The sequence below is a fragment of the Jaculus jaculus genome, chromosome 8 (assembly GCF_020740685.1).
Source record: "Jaculus jaculus isolate mJacJac1 chromosome 8, mJacJac1.mat.Y.cur, whole genome shotgun sequence".
Lineage (NCBI taxonomy): Eukaryota > Metazoa > Chordata > Mammalia > Rodentia > Dipodidae > Jaculus > Jaculus jaculus.
The window spans coordinates 102,199,146-102,216,400 of NC_059109.1; the positions used below are offsets into that span (position 1 = coordinate 102,199,146).

At 39.2% G+C, this 17,255-nt stretch overlaps 1 protein-coding gene across 2 annotated transcripts in view; it reads left to right on the top strand.

Annotated features, from left to right (window-relative positions):
* The window catches only part of Cfap61 (cilia and flagella associated protein 61), a 330,508-nt gene that overhangs the window by 124,366 nt on the left and 188,887 nt on the right, over window positions 1-17,255 (top strand). The window contains exon 13 of one of the 2 annotated variants that reach the window (XM_045156198.1): window positions 902-1,041. In XM_045156198.1, coding sequence (XP_045012133.1) covers window positions 902-1,041 — 140 coding nt within the window. Of the gene's footprint in view, window positions 1-901; window positions 1,046-17,255 lie in introns of those variants that run through there. The other variant, XM_045156199.1, reaches the window with a different exon arrangement.

Here is a 17,255-nt window from a genome sequence, read left to right on the forward strand (position 1 = left end):
GAAATCCTTCTCAAAACTAAAATAAGCAGGGCTGAAGCAGTTAAGGTGCTTGCCTGCAAAGCCAAAGGACTCAGGTTCAATTCCCCAGAACCCACGTAAGCCAGATGCACCAGGTAGTACATATGTTTGGAGTTTATTTACAGCTGCTAGAGACCCTGGAATGCCCTTTCTCTTTGCCTCTTTCTCTCTCAGATAAATAAATAAGAATAAATATTCTTAAAATTAAAATGAGCAAAAAGGGGGGATCTGAGGGTATAGCTCAGTGTTAGAGCACTTGGCTAGCATACCTGAGACCCTTGGTACAACCCATAGTACTGTCTTCCCCACCAACAAATATTTTACTTCTGAGAGTCAAAAGTGATGGAATGCATTTATAATACCAGAACTTTGGAGGTTCAGGCAGGAAGATTACAAATTTGATAATGAGATTTTATTTTTTGTTTTATTTTGAGGTAGGGTTTCACTGTAGCTCAGGCTGATCTGGAACTCACTAGGTAGTCTCAGGTAGGCCTTGAACTCACGGCGATCCTCCTACCTCTGCCTCCCAAGTGCTGGGATTAAAGGTGTGCGCCACCATGCCCAGCGAGACTCTCTTCTAGAAGAACATAAAAGGAGTCTATTTCTACATAAAGGCTCTTCCAAGTGGGTGCCAACCCTGCTTAATAATCATTTGTCTAGCTTCCATTCCGTCTTGCCAGTATCTTCACTATGCTCTCCTCATTGCTTAGCTCCTTGAGTTTTATGCAGTGACTTTCAAAATTATATGACAGTGTATTTTGAATATTTTTCACTTAAATACATTCATTTTGAATCTGTTTTCTAAATTTTCTATAGAAGGAATTTGTCTAAAAGTAAGTGATCTTTTATGCTCTCAACATGTCCTGTGTTTTGATCATATCAGGACAAGAACTTCTGCCTGATTTCTGTGCCCCATCTCACCCCAGAGTTTGCCCTCATCCAGAACTTTGTGAAGGTTGTCCCCTTCAACAACTGTACCCTGGAGCATGATCTCTATGTGTTCCATCGGGCTGGCTTGCTCAGGTAAGTGAACACATGTGTAGTGTGAGAACATGTCTATTCACTCCAGATAGGACTCTAATAACAGACCAAAGAAATGAGTCCATCCATGTCTAGCTTGGTGGCTTTGAGTTTATAGAGGTTATTTAAAGGTGCTCAAAGCTAACTGCATCACTGAAAAGCCTATCAATGATGACTCACAAAAGCTGTATCTCTGGAGCTCCCTGCCTAACTTTTCCACAGCAATTGCTTATTGCTTGTCTAACCTTGGAAGGAGGCCTCAAGAGTCTTGTAACTTTATGAGCTTCCTGAACATGTTAAGTTTCCTTTGCTTTGTGAGTCTTTATAAGACCCTCCTTCCTTCCTCAAAAAAGGGATATTTCAGTTTGGAGAAACTAGATATACAACACTCCACCCCTTCCTTTGGCTCTTAGATTTTTTTTTTAAATTTTTTGTTTCATTTTTATATATTTATTTGAGTATGACAGAAAGAGAGAGAGAGAGAATGGGCATGCCAGGGCTTCCAGCCACTGCTAATGAACTCCAGATGCGTGCATCTCCTTGTGCATCTGGCTAATGTGGGTCCCGGGGAATTGAGCCTCAAACTGGGGTCCTTAGGCTTCATAGGCAAGCGCTTAACCGCTAAGCCATCTCTCCAGCCCAGCTCTTAGATTCTTTGTGTCCCACCTCTTCCTTGATGTTTCTTGAATTTTGGAAGGAGTGATAAAGATTCTGAGTGTTTTCTTCCATTTATGGCTGCATATTTGGGCAACTTTTCCACAACAGTCACTTATTTTCAGCAGCATGACCAGTTAAGATTAGTCTGCTGTTACTTCCACATACTGCAAAAAGAAGTTTCCCTCCATGATGAGGCTGACAGTAGCAGTATTCTATGGATATATGCACAGATATTTAAAAGGTAATTTGGCAGGCCTGTCTCATTCACTTAACAAAACAGTAGCCGTTGCTTTCTCTCTGGAGCCTGTGATATCTGCCTTCATGGACTTTTGCCCTTGCTTACAGTACCAGACATGAGTTCTTTCCTATGGATTGGGCCTTAAATCTAATCAGAAAACAATTGGTTGCATCATTATAGCCATGCCACTGTTCTCCTAGGAGACACATCTTGCTCAGCATGTTGCAGTGTAGTATACAGGGTCCATAGGACTATTAGTGATAATTCTCCCCCATCAGCCTGCCTGACATATTTCAGCACTACAAAAGCCAGCCAGTTTCCAGCTTAGTCTCAGCCTGATTTTTCTATGTCCTGAAGGCAAAGTGTGTACTGTTTTTAGCAATAGGTTCTTACCATTTAGCTCTGGCATGCATCCAAAAGCAATGGTAATGTTATGTTTGTAGGGCTGCAGGGGCCTTTCTGGTCTGGTTAGTAGCTCATAGGAAGGTAGCCCACCCCTGGCTTTTGTATCTTTTCCCACCCATGCATAATGTCTTTCTTCAGACTTCTCTCTCTCTTGTTAAACTTTTTTTTTTTTTTACATTTTTTAAACATTTTTATTTATTTATTTATTTATTTGAGAAAGAGCAGATAGAAGAGTGTATCAGGGCCTTTGGCCACTGCAAACAAGCTCCATATGCATGTGCCACCTTGTGCATCTGGCTTACCTAGGTCATGGGGAATTGAACCTGTGTTCTTTGGTTTTGCAGGCAAGTGCCTTAACTGCTAAGTCATCTCTTCAGTCCTCTCTGTTTTTTGAGGCAGGGTCTCACTGAAGCCCATGCTGACCCAGAACTCACTTTGTAGCTCTCGGCTGGCCTCAAGTTCATGGCCTTTTCAATCTTTTCATCTAGTGTTTTTCCTGTTCTTCCAAATGCTTTTCAAGAAATAATAACATTCTAGGGCTTACATTATCTAATGGAAATTTTGTTAAAGGATGAAATGAGAAGGGTCACTAAAGGCCTACCTCCACCTGTTCTAAACAAGTAACAACTAATCTTGGGTGATGAAGGGGTATTAAAAAGACATTAAGAGGTCCAGTACAGCACAGAAAGATCTCATCAATTGTATCAATTACTTCTGAAGAGCAATGCTGGGTATAGCAGCAAGGATTGGGGATATCATTGTATTGATTACTCCCTCATCTATAGTCATTCTCCACTAGCAACCCTGTCTCCTCGCTCTAGGAAATGCATCTTCTTTTTTTCTGATGAGCTTAGGGGCCTGGCTTGCAGTTCTCAGCCAGGTTGGGGCCAAGAGGGAACAGGACATAAGTTTTTAGTTTATTTGTCTAACTAAATGGAATTCTAGAGACTATGGCCAGAATCTGTTTCCTTTTTTAAAAAACTGCCAGCCTGTTTGACGAAATAGCTATACTCGTTTGCATGAACCCCAGCACAGAGTGAGAATTCCATTATCTGCACCCTTACCAGCACTTGTTCTAGTAGTTACATTGTAGAAGTTCAGGGCCACATTAAATTTGTGATTCCCTAGTCATGCATGATGTTGAGTAATTTTGGATTAAATCATTTCATATGCTTACTTTTCATCTGTATATCCTCTTTGGTAAGATTTCTGTTCAGATCTTTTACCTCTTTTTAACTTGGCTATATTTAAAAAAATATTAGCATGATTTACTTCTATAATAGAAAATCTTAATTTGGTATAAAATCATTAATTAATCTTTAAAATGTAGACTTACTAGGAGAATGCGTTCATCTAGAAAAGAAAGAAAACCCAATTCATAAATGGCTTCGTCATTGGTTGGTTTACATAAGCATGAGGTCTTAAGATGTTCCCATTTTAAATTTAAAGGCTTTTAGGTTGTCTTTTCAGGACCTTTGTTTCCATACTTCCACTCTGGCCTCTCCTGTGTCTGTTCCATCTGTAACTGGCTCTCACCCCATGAGCACAATGGCTTCACTTTCTGGGCTGCTATCCATGCAGTGCTGTGGGGCGTGGGGGAGGTGCTGGCTGGCTGCATGCTTTCTTTCCCAGAGGCCCTCAACAAAACCCCTCATTTATCTAATAGAATATGCAACATTGACTGTGAACATGAGCCAGTACTAATCTAGGTACTAGGGGAACATAGTTGATCCACGTAGACAGAGGTCCTTGCCCTCATAGGGTGTGTATTTTGGCTAGAGGAGGAAGACATGAATAAAGGAAAGAGATGGACACTACAATATGTACATGAGGGTGATGAGAAGAATATAGCAGGTGGGTAAGAAGTGCTGCGGGGAAGGGGGGCTACTGTCTCCCCTGGGTGCCCAGAAGAGGTAACCTTATACAAAGACCAGACAAAGGTGAGGAGGAAGCCACACGGGCCTGGCAAGGTCATGAGTCCCTGACACCTACTCCTTTTATACCACAGTGAAAAAATATATCATGTTCTTTCATGTTTTGCTTCACTTCCCTTGACATTTGGGATGAATTGTTCCTGCCCTTAAGTTTGGTTACTTTAAATTTCATGACCTCATGTTCAGGTCTCCCACCTAATTTCCTTCTTCTTCTCTTGGGAAATTATATTTGTGTCTGTCATCTGCCCTGTGGCCATGCTGGTGAGCATTGGGACAAACCATCCAATTGTTAGTGAGGTCTACCTCTTCTGTCAGTACTGCACTCCCAGGCTCCCTCTCCTTTCCTAGAGTGACTCCTGGGTCTTTGCAAAAGAACATTTCCTTCATTTATTCTTTTCTAGGATGCTTCCAAGTGGAATGTTAAGTTTACATCGTTTTTCCATATCCTGTGTCTTGCAACCTGCCCACTGGCATTTCCTTTCTGTTCATTTGTTAATGGAGGGCACATGTGGCTGGGCTGGTAGCTCATTCCATCTTGCTTCCCTTCCAAGCTACTATGCTTTTCTGAAACTTGACATTTTTAATTTGGGGGAATATGTTTCAGACTTACCCATCTAGCTAATAGTTACTGTGCCAGAAATTATTTTCTATGAAGAAACACTTAGCTTCTGAGTCAGATCACACACTCATTTCAGTATCGCTCAGTGATTAAAAATGCCTGCAGGTATCAGTCTTTGAGTAATTCCTCAATGGACTGGATTTTCTGAGAGTGGCTGATTAATTCATGTCTGGTTGCCAGTTTTTTTCCCTACTATGTCACCAGTCTACCTATTTTCAGGCCCATGTTATCATCATCAGGGTGGAGTGATATCAGTCCTCTGTTCCCTGAGCTCTTAATCAAAATCTTTTTTAAAAATATTGTTTAAAATATATTTTATTTACTTATTTATTTGAGAGAAAGAGAGAGAGAAAAAATGGGCATGTCAGGGCTTCCAGCCACTGCAAACGAACTCCAGACGTATGCACCACCTTGTATATCTGGTTTACGTGAGTCCTGCAAGATTAAACCGTGATCCTCTGGCTTTGCCAGCAAAGGCATTAACTGCTAAGACATCTCTGCAGCCCAACATCTTTTTTTTAAAATCCACATCTTTGAATAAACTCCAATAGCAACATCATTTATTGTGGTACGCTTGTTTTTCTTTGGGTGTAGTTATGTTTGTTTGTTTGCTTGTTTTTGTTCTTAGCTTGCATTGAAATACCAATGACTGTAGAATTGTATTACAGGTTTATATACTCCTTTGGCATTCAGACGGACTGAGATCACATGTTCTTTCTATCATTTTGCTTTCATGTATTAGCATCAAAAACTTGACCACTTTTCTATACAGTAGTGACTGGACATATACCTAAACACCTAGACTTGCAAGTTTTAAAAACAGTTCATTCATTCATTCTGGAATTGAAAAAAAAAAGTGATAAATCTTTTTCTACTTTTCAGGGGCATATATATATGTGGACACACACAGACATGTACAGAGGCCAGAAGTCAATGTCAGATGTCCACCTCAATCACTTTCATTTTATTCTGAACTTAAGTTCTTTGCTGAACTTAAAGCTTCTCCATTGAGCTAGACTAGCTAGCCAGCAAGCTTTAGAGAGTTGCCTGCTTCTGCATCCCTAATACTGGAATTACAGGCATGCGATACCACTGTTGGCATTATTCAAACTCGGTAGATAATATGGCTAGCACTTTATACACTGAGTTATCTATCTCCCAAGGACCCTCTCTCTTTTGACTTTGACTTTTCATATATCATTTTCTATTTCATTATGAGTACAGTCAGACCAAGCACTATAAATTCTAACCCTGAAGACCATATTCTGCCAAAAAAAGGAAATGAAGAAAACATCTTGTCATGATACAGGCAACCAAGGCTACAAAATGTTAAAACCTGGTAGGCATGGTGGTACACAACCTTTAATCCCACCACTTGGGAAGCTGAGGTATTAGGATTGCTGTGAGTTCAAGGCCAGCCTGAGTCTAATTCCAAGTCACACTGGGCTTCTCTAGAGCAAGACCCTACCTTGGGAAAACAAAACAAAACAAAACAAACACCAAGTACAAAATGTTAAGATGCAAGAATGGGCAGGTGGGCAAGAGTATTATACTTACCTTCTCATTGTTGGGATAAACATCTGACCAGAAGCAGCTTCTGGGAGGGGAGGGTTCATTTCAGGCTTATAGATTCTATGGGAAGCTCCATTGTGGTCAAAGAATCTGGCTCACTGTAGCACTCACAGCAGGAAAAAAAAAAAAAAAAAAAAAAGCCAACACCAGTAAGCATGAAAAGCCAGAGCTCAAACTGGCTGAACTCAAAATCCACCCTCAGTACACTCCTCTTCTAGCAGGCTACTGGATAATTAAGGAGAAAGCTTAATATAGAATATCTGAATCTACTGGGTGGGAGGCATACATTCAAACCACCAAAAAGGGCTTTCTTCCTCCTTCATGGAAAAGGTAATTTCCTGAGGAACCATGGGCTTGGGCATTCAAGGATGTCAGAAAGGATGTTAAGAGAGGAGGCACCTAGGGAGGGGACGGATTAGGAAAGAAGTCCCTGCTTTTTTGTTTGTTTGATGATAGAAGGAGTCTTGTAGATAGCTAAGGAAAACCACAGCTAATCTCTTAAGTTTCTTTTTAAAAAATTTATTTATTGGGCTGGAGAGATGGCTTAGTGGTTAAGCGCTTGCCTGTGAAGCCTAAGGACCCTGGTTCAAGGCTCAGTTCCCCAGGTCCCACGTTAGCCAGATGCACAAGGGGGCGCATGCATCTGGAGTTCGTTTGCAGAGGCTGGAAGCCCTGGCGCGCCCATTCTCTCTATCTCCCTCTATCTGTCTTTCTCTCTGTGTCTGTCGCTCTCAAATAAATAAATAAAAATTAAAAAAAATTTATTTATTATTTATTTGAAAGCAGAAATGAGGGAATGGTCATACCATGGTCTCTTGCCAGTATAAATGATCTCCAGATACATGCACTACTTTGTGTGTCTGGCTTTATGAGGATACTAGGAAATTAAATCTGGGCCATTAGGCTTTGCAAGCAAGCTCCCCTACCCACTTATCAATGTCTCTAGCCTTTATCTTTAACTTTCATTCATAGTAGCCTTAGAACTGTGCCCTAACCCTTGAGAAAAGAATAGTTGAATGATTCTGGTTTCTAAAATATATATGATGGCTTCTGGGAAGGTCATGTAAGGTGGAAACAGAACAGAGAGAGACAGAATGCTCTCCTTTCGGGTTATATACCATGGGAATGAAAGAAGATGCCTTCCATAGTAGACATGATAAAGAAAGATTAGAAACATGTAGAAGTTTGTGGGAAGAGAAAGTACTATGACATTTAGATCCATCCAGTGAGCCACCATCTTCTTCAGTCTTGCCACACCTAAGGCTGACGTATAGACATTGAAGTGGACTTTTAAAATATTTATCAGTAGATTCAAAGTTAATTTTCACAAGGTCTTGGAAAATTTCATAGACAATGAATAATACGAACTTTTCTGATTTAAGGGTATAACAAGAAATACAGCTGCTTTGCAATTGGATAATAAATCTCCTTTTAGAAGATATATATGATTTCAAGATCAGTGTAATTTTCCATAAAGATTACACATGGTGGGATGGAAAGATAGCTTAACAGTTAAGGTGCTTGACTGCAAATCCAAAGGATCCAGGTTCAAATCCCCAGGACCCACATAAGCCAGATGCACAAGGTCACATGGGTCTGGAGTTTGTTTGCACTGGCTGGATGCCCTGGTGCACCCATTCTTTTGTTCTCTCTCTCTCCCTCAAACAAATAAATAAAACTAAAATATTGAAAAAGATTACATATAGTGATGGTAAAACACTAAGCATTCTTCAGATTCATTTTGAAGTAATTTTATTTTTCAGGGTCTTTCCATAGCTAAATCACAAAGATTCACTATGCATTATGTAAAATTTTGAAGGATTTTAGAATTATTGTTCATATTAGAGTTCTGGAACCAGTCCCACCAGGGTAGGAATTGTGGACTATTTTGTTCCCCAATAGATCCCTAGCACCTGGATGGAAAACACTTAACCGGGGTCACTCCAGATGTTTTTCTCCTCCTGTTTTTGACAGCATCCATATATATGCACAATATACCCTGATTACATCTCTTTCTGCTTCTCTCCTTTGTCTCCCAACCCTTCCACTGAAGCCCTCTTCTTTCCAACCAGTCCCTCTTCTATTTTGATGTCACCAGATGTTTAATAAACATTTGTGACTGACTGAATGAGCCATTCTTAGTAATGTTATTTTAATAATTGGTTTTTAAGGAAATACATTCTAATTAGGAATTTATCTTATATGCATATCCATTTTTTTGTTTTTTTCTAAATGTTCCTATCAGTTGCTAAATGAAAGCAATTAGGACATGTACCCATATCACACTTGTGTTTCTTTTTTGCTGGCCACAGAGCCTCAAATCTCATTTAAGTTCAAGCCAAAACAAGCAGTTGCTTTCCCTAGAACCAGATGCAGAGGCAATCAGAGTCCCCTGTGGACTAACCCTACATTCTGCTTCTTTTTGCCTGTTTCATGTGAAATAGGATCTCACTATTATCCTATGTTGGCCTGGAGCTTACAGTCTTCCTCCTTCAACCTCCTGAATACAGATGTCTACCACCACCACTCAGCTTTTTGAGTTGAATATAAAAGTTTTGTAAAATAGCCTATCAAGCAAGCCTATCCAATAAAAATATAATGTGAGTACATTTGTAATTTTAATTGTTCTAATAGCTACATAATGTAAAATCAAAACTAAGTAGGTCAAGTAAATCACAACATTTATTATTTAACCTATTATATATAAAATATCAGTCCAACATGTGACCAGTATAAATGTATTAATGAAATATTTTGTATTTTTTGAACTGATTCATCAAAACTCAGTTGATACTTTACAGTACATGTGAATTTTGAGTAGCTACATTTCAAGTGCTCAGTAGCCCCCTTGTGGCTAGAGAGCCCTGCATGTAGCAGTATATCCCACAAACCTGTTGCCATTGCTTATTCCTCCTCCTCTTGAAATTCTGAGGACACATGAAACTTCTCACGTATTCCTCTTTGTTGACTATAACTGACAGATGTAAGAGCTTCACCACATAATGCACGATGGTTGTGTTTGCCTTTCAACAGAGGTCATGGACAGAGGGGTGAAACTGCTTGTGTTTTCCTGACACTTGGTAGGCAAACAATCCAATATGTCACTGAACACTTACTTAGTTCCACTGTATGGTAGGAGAAGCCCTGGCTTTCAGAATAGACCATAATGTGGTCAGAAGTTTGAACCTTGTTGGGGAAGAATGCCCATATATTCATGGACTTTTCTGCTCCCTCTACAATCTTTTAAAATTTTTTTTAATCTTTTCACAATTTTTTTTAACATTTTCCATGATTATAAAAAATATCCCATAGTAGTACCCTCCTCCCCCTGCACTTTCCCCTTTGAAATTCCATCATATTACCTCCCATCTCAATCATTGTACATACATATATACAATACCAACCTATTAAGTGCCCTCATCCCTTGCTTTCTCTTACCTTTATATCTCCTTTTTAACTTACTGGCCTCTGCTACTAAGTATTTTCCTTCTCACATAGAAGCCCAATCATCTGTAGCTAGGATCCATATATGAGGGAGAACATGTGGTGCTTGGCTTTCTGGGCTTGGGTTACCTCACTTAGTATAATCCTTTCCAGATCCATCTATTTTTCTGCAAATTTCATCACTTCATTCTTCTTTACCGCTGAGTAGAACTCCATTGTATAAATGTGCCAAATCTTCATTATCCACTCATCAGTTGAGGGACATTTAGGCTGGTTCCATTTCCCAGCTATTATAAATTGAGCAGCAATAAACATGGTTTAGCACATACTTCTAAGGAAATGAGATGAGTCCTTAGGATATATGCCTAGGAGTGCTATAGCTGGGTCATATGGTAGATCAATCTTTAGCTGTTTTAGGAACCTCCACACTGATTTCCACAATGGCTGGACCAGATTGCATTCCCACCAACAGTGTAGAAGGGTTCTTTTTTTTCTACATCCCCACCAACATTTATGATCATTTCTTTTCATGATGGTAGCCAATCTGACAGGAATGAGATGGAATCTCAATGTAGTTTTAATATGCATTTCCCTGATGACTCGTGATGTAGAACATTTCTTTAGATGCTTATAGGCCATTTGTATTTCTTTTTTTGAGAATGCTCTATTTAGCTCCATAGCCCATTTTTTGATTGTCTTGTTTGATTCCTTATTATTTAACTTTTTGAGTTATTTGTATATCTTAGATATTAATCCTCTATCAGATGTATAGCTGGCGAATCTTTGTAATTTCATGAGGTCCCAGTGATTAACCTGTGGTTTTATTGCCTGAGCAATTGGGGTTGTATTCACAAAGTCTTTGCCAAGACCAATATGTTGGAGGGTTTCCCCTACTTTTTCCTCTAGCAGTTTCAGAGTTTCAGGTCTGATGTTAAGGTTTTTAATCCACTTGGACTTAATTCTTGTGCATGGCGAGAGAGAAGACTCTATTTTCATCCTTCTGCAGATATAAATCCAGTTTTCCCAACACCATTTGCTGAAGAGGCTGTCTTTTCTCCAATGAGTATTTTTGGCATTTTATCGAATATCAGGAGGCTATAGCTACCTGGAATTACATCTGGGTCCACTGTTCTGTTCCATTGATCTACATGTCTGTTTTTATGCCAGTACCACACTATTTTTGTTACTATGGCTCTGTAGTATAGGTTAAAATCAGGTATGGTGATACCACCAGCCTTATTTTTGTTGCTCAGTATTATTTTAGATATTCGAGGTTTTTTGTGATTCCAAATGAATTTTTGGATTGTTTTTTCTATTTCCATAATGAATGTCTTTGGAATGTTTATAGGGATTTCATTAAATGTGTAGATTGCTTTTGGTAAGATTTCCATTTTCACAATATTAATTCTTCCAATCCAGGAACAAGGGATGTTTCTCCACTTTGTAGTGTCTTCTACAATTTCTCGCTTAAGTGTTTTAAAGTTCTCATTGTAGAGATTCATTACTTCCTTGGTTAGGTTTATTCCAAGGTACTGTGTTCTTTTTGATGCAATTGTGAATGGGAGTGATTCTCTGATTTCATCCTCTGTGTGCTTGTTGTTAGCATATATGAAGGCTACTGATTTCTGTGTATTTATTTTGTATCCTGCTACATGGCTATACATTTTTTTAAATTTAATTTATTAGTTTGCTTTTCAGTAAATACAGACAGTTTGGTAGATATTTTATCAGTTCTAACAGTTTGCTAGTAGAGTCTTTAGGGTCCTTTCTTTATAGAATCATGTCATCTGCAAATAATGATAACTTGATCTCTTCCTTTCCAATTTGTATCCCTTTTATGTGTGTCTCTTGCCTTATTGCTATGGCTAAGACTTCCAGAACTATGTTAAATAAAAGTGGGGACAGTGGACACCCTTATCTTGTTCCTGATTTTAGTGGAAAAGATTCCAGTTTTTCCCCATTTAGTAATATGTTGGCTGTAGGCTTGTCATAAATAGCTTTTATTATATTGAGATATGTTCCTTCTATTCCCAGTCTCTGTAGGACTTTCATCACGAAAGGATGTTGGGTTTTCTCGAATACTTTCTCTGTGTCTAATGAGATGATGATGTGATTTTTGTCCTTCAATCAATTTATTTAATATAGTACATTTATAGATTTGCGTATGTTGAACCATCCCTGCATCTCTGGGATAAAGCCTACTTGGTCAGGGTGAATGATCTTTCTGGTATATTCTTGTATTCTGTTTGCCAATATTTTGTTGAGAATTTTTGCATCTATGTTCATGAGGGAAACTGGTCTGTTATTTTCCTTTTTTGTTCTATCTTTGCCTGATTTTGGTATCAAGGTGATGCTGGCTTCATAGAAAGAATTTGGTAGAATTCCTTCTTTTTCTATTTCCTAGGAAAGCTTAAGAAGAAATTGTGTTAGCTCTTCCTTGAATGTCTGGTAAAATTCAGCAGTGAATCCATCTAGGCCTGGGCTTTTTTTAGTTGGGAGATTTTTGATAACTTTTCAAATCTCCATGCTTCTTATAGGTCTATTTAAGTGAATAATGTCATCTTGATTTAATTTAGGTAGGTCATATAAATCAAGGAAATCATCCATTTCTTTCAGAATTTCATACTTTGTGGAGAATATGCTTTTATAGTATGTCCCTATGATTTTTTGAATTTCTCTGAAATCTGTTGTGATGTTACTTTTTCATGTCTAATTTTATTAATTTGTATCTCTTCTCTCTTTCTTTTGGTCAGAATTGCTCTGGGTTTATCAATCTTGTTTATCCTTTCGAAGAACTAACTTATTGTTTCATTAATTTTTTTGGATTTTTTGGTGTTTCTATTTCATTAATTTCTGCCCTAATCTTTATTATTTCTTCCCGTCTACTGATTTTTGGTTTGCATTGTTCTTCTTTTTCCAAGGCTTTAAGGTGAAGCATTAGGTCATTTACTTGCAACCTTTCTCATTTCTTAATATAGGCACTTAAAGCTATAAATTTACCTCTTAGAACTGCCTTCATCGTGTCCCAGAGATTTTGGTATGTTGTGTTCTCATTATGGTTTGACTCTATAAATTTTTTGATTTCCTTCTTGATTTCTTCATTGACAGATTCATCATTTAGTAGTATATTGTTTAGTTTTTATGATTTTGTGTATGCTCTATAGCCTTTCTTGCTATTGATTTGTAGTTTGATTCCAATGTGGTCAGATAGAATGCAAGACATTATTTTAATATTCCTGAATTTGTTAAGATTTGCTTTGTGTCCTAATATATGGTCTATTTTAGAGAATATTCCATGTGCTGCTGAAAAGAATGTATATTCTGTAGCATTTGGATGAAATGTCCTGTATATATCTGATAGGCCCATTCCTTCTATGACCTCATTTAGTCCAGATGCCTCTCTGTTTATTTTTTCCCGGGAAGACCTGTCAGCTTATGTGAGTGGGGTGTTAAAGTCACCCACCACCACTGCGTTTGGTATAATCTGTGACCATAGTTCTAATAGTGTTTGTGTGATGAATTTGGGAGCCCCCATGTTACGTTCATATATGTTTAGGATTGTAATGTCCTTCTGTTGGAGTGTGCCCTTAATCAATATAAGGTGACCTTCCTTGTATTTCTTGACTAATGTTGGAGTGAAGTCTACCTGGTCAGATATTAGGATAGCAACCCATGCTTGTTTTTTAGGCCTATTTGTTAGAAACTCTGTTTTCCAATCTTTCACCCTAAGATAATGTCCTTTGTAGAAAGGTGAGTTTCTTGGAGACAACAAATTGTAGGATCCTGCTTTTTCACCCAGTCTGAAAACCTATCTCTTTTGGTTGGGGCATTTTAACCGTTGATATTAAGAGATATTATTGAAAGGTGTGTATTTATGTTTGCCATTTTTTTTTTTTTTTTTTTTTGTGGTTCCGGTTCTACCTTTGCTCTCTTGTGGCAACTAGTATTTGAGTATTGCTTGTTTTTTCCAGGTTTCTTATACGTGTGCTTTTCTTTTTCTTCAGCATAGAGGATTCTTTCAAGTATTTTCTGTACAGCTGGTTTTCTCTTCAAATACTCCTTTAACCTGCTTTTGTCATGAATTGTCCTTATTTCTCTGTGTATTTGAATGGATAGCTTTGCAGGATAAAGTAACCTTTTTGACAGTTGTTGTCTTTCAGAACTTGGAATACATCACTCCAAGCCCTTCTGGTTTTTAAAGTTTGTGTTGATAAATCTGCTGTAATCCTGATGGGCTTGCCTTTGTAGGAAACTTGATTTTTCTCTCTAACTGCTTTCAATATTTTTTCCTTGGTTTGTGTGTTTTGTAGTTTGATTAAAATATGACGAGGAGAGGTTCTTTCCAGGTTTTGTCTGGCTGGCGTTCTAAAGGCTTCCTGTATCTGCAATGGCACTGCGTTCCCAATTTGGAGGAAGTTTTCTTCTATGATTTTGTTGAAGACGCCTACTATGACTATGGAGTGGAATTTTTCTCCTTTTTCTATTCCCTGAATTCTTTTATTTAATTTTTTCATAGTGTCCTGAATATTTTGAAATTCCCACTCATACTTTTCTATAAGTTTGTCTTTCTCTTTGTTGGACTGTATTAGATCTGCCATCTGGTCTTCTAGCTTAGATATTCTGTCCTCCCCTTCATCCATTCTACTGGTGAGATTTTCTACAGGTTTTTTTATTTCATTAACTGTGTTCTTCATTGCTAGTAATTCTGACTGGTTTTTCTTTATTATTTCCATTTCCTTATTTATGTCTTGTATTGCCTTCTTCATTTTGTGAAATTGGTGTCCTGCGTCTTCTTTGATTCCTTTGATTTCTTCTTTGACTCCTTTGATGTGTTCTTTGACTTCTTTGAACATATTTACAGTCATTCTTTTGAAATCTTTCTCAGGCATTTCCTCTAACTCGTTCTCACTGGAGGTCATTTCTGATGCATTAATACTGTTAGGTGGATTTATATTGTCTTGCTTTTTAGTGTTTCTTGTGTTATAATGTATATATTTTTGCATCTTGGATTAAGTTAATGTTTGGATTTTCTAGCTAGCTGGGTATTCTTAGCTGTATGAATTGATCTGATGTTATATATCTTCAGAGTAGGAGCTTAAGATGTTAGGTGTGGCTCTTAACACTCTCAGAGTATCTAGAAAAGTCTTCCTAGGGGTTGGGTCTGCCTGCTATGGGAGTATTCAAGAAGGCTGAGTGGAATAAAATACAGGTAGATTCTAAAATTTAACTTAACACTGTACATATTCAATCACAAACAGCACCAAGTATGTATGTAATAGTAGGTATATTAACAACCAGATCCTCTATCAACAAAGAGGTTAATATTTCTGGTCTGTTGAGGGATCCAAGTCAGCTTGTAGCCAAGTGAGACCCTTCCCTAGTACAATTAATCCCAGTTACCTTTTTGGATGATTTTGGTCTCAGTCAAGTTGCTGGCTGGGTTGTTGGACCCCTGCTCTGATTTCTGGAGTTGGGCACTGGCTTTTCCTGCGGGGCAAACCAAGCCTGGAAACTGTGGCCCTGAGAATGGCACCCCGCTGCTGGAACCACTACTGCTGCTGCTGAAGCTGCCACTGCCGGATCCGCCACTGCTGCCTCTGAAGCTGCCTCTGCTGGAACTGCCACTGCTGCCACTAATGCTGCTGCTGCTGGATCTGCTGTTGCTGCCACTGTAGCTGGTACTGCTGGATCTGCTGCCTGTGGGGCTGCTGTTGCCGGTGCCAGAGCCGCTGATGTTGCTGTCAGACTCTGCTCCTGCTTGGGTCCCGCTGTTGGCTCAAGTTGGCATGGCTGGGTACCGGGACCGCTGCTCTGTTTGCTGGAGCTGAGCACAGGTGGTGGGGGAGGGGAGGGAGCTAATGCTGCTCTAGTTCTCTAGCTGTTCCACATGTTTTTCTACCTTGTGATCTGCTCCTCTGTTGTTCACTGCCGCTCTCCCTTCATGTTTCTAGAGTTTGTGGAGAGCTCCGGTGTGAGTGGAAACTCCCCTCTCCTGGCTCTTCCTGCAGCTGAAGCCGAGCCTGGCTGCTTTCTGTTGTCCCACCACCGCTGCAGTTGGCGGACCTGTCAGGGCAGCTTTTGCCAGCCTGTGCGGGCTCTGGATCTCTTCTACTTCTCTGCTGCTGTTTCAATTTCCTATACACCTCGCTTTTTAGTAAAAGTGTGTATTTTGCTGAGTTTTTTTTGGTCTTTTTCCCCCCTAGACTGCTTTGGCGTGGTACCTATGCCGCCATCTTAACCGGAAGTCTCATTTCTTATTCTTTGCACTTTTTCATACTTGCCAGATTTCCTAAAATGAGATGTGTTACTTTTATAATTGATAACCTCAGTGCCACATAAATTTACTTGTTGCAGTCAGCTTCACATTGTCAAAAAACACCCAACCCCGAGCAGCTGTGGGAGAAAGGGTTTATTTTGGCTTGTATACTTGAGGAGAAGCTCCATGATGCCAGGGAAAATGATGGCATGAGCATAGGGTGAACATCAGCTCCTGGCCAACATCAAATGGACAATAGCAGCAAGAGAATGTGCCAAACACTGGCAAGTGGAAGCTGGCTATAATACTCACAAGCCGTCCCAAACAATATACTACCTCTAGGAGGCTCCACTTACCAAATTGCCACTAGCTGGGGACCTAGCATTCAGAACACATAAGTTTATGGGGGACACCTTATTCAAGCCACCACATTCTGCTCCTGGCCCCCATAAAACAGATAACCATTATAAAATGCAATGTCCATCTTTAAAAGTCTCTGTGGGTTTTATCAATCCCAATGATCTTCAAACATCCCCATAGTCCTGGGTCTTTTAAGTGAGCTATAACACCAACCCACACCAAAAATAAACCCCATAATGGCACAGAATAAACATTCGCACTGCAAAAGATGGTGTTGGGCATAAAAAATACATATTCAGCCAATACAAGGTTTGAAACAAACAGGGAAAATATCAAACTCTGTAGCTCCAAGTCTGACAACTCTAGCCAGTGACAAGTCTCCAAGTCTGATAATTCTAACAGTCTCTGGAATTCCAATTCTTCCCCTGTAGCTAAGCTACTCACAATCATAGAAAACTTCATCTGGTGATAGTAGCTCTCCTTGTCAGCCATCCTATAGTTCTGGCAACTTCATTGAGTCTCCACTGCAACCCATGGTTCAACCTCATGGCTCCATCAGGTTTCCACACAGGTAATCCAACAAGTCTGTATCACACTGCCCATGCCATTTCCAAAAACAAAAACCATGTTGCAAATTCAATGACCCTCTGTTTCTTGCATTTGGTATAATCCATAGTACCAGGTGAGCTACCAATTTGTTAATTCAGGGGGGAATAAAGCAGACTTTGAAGA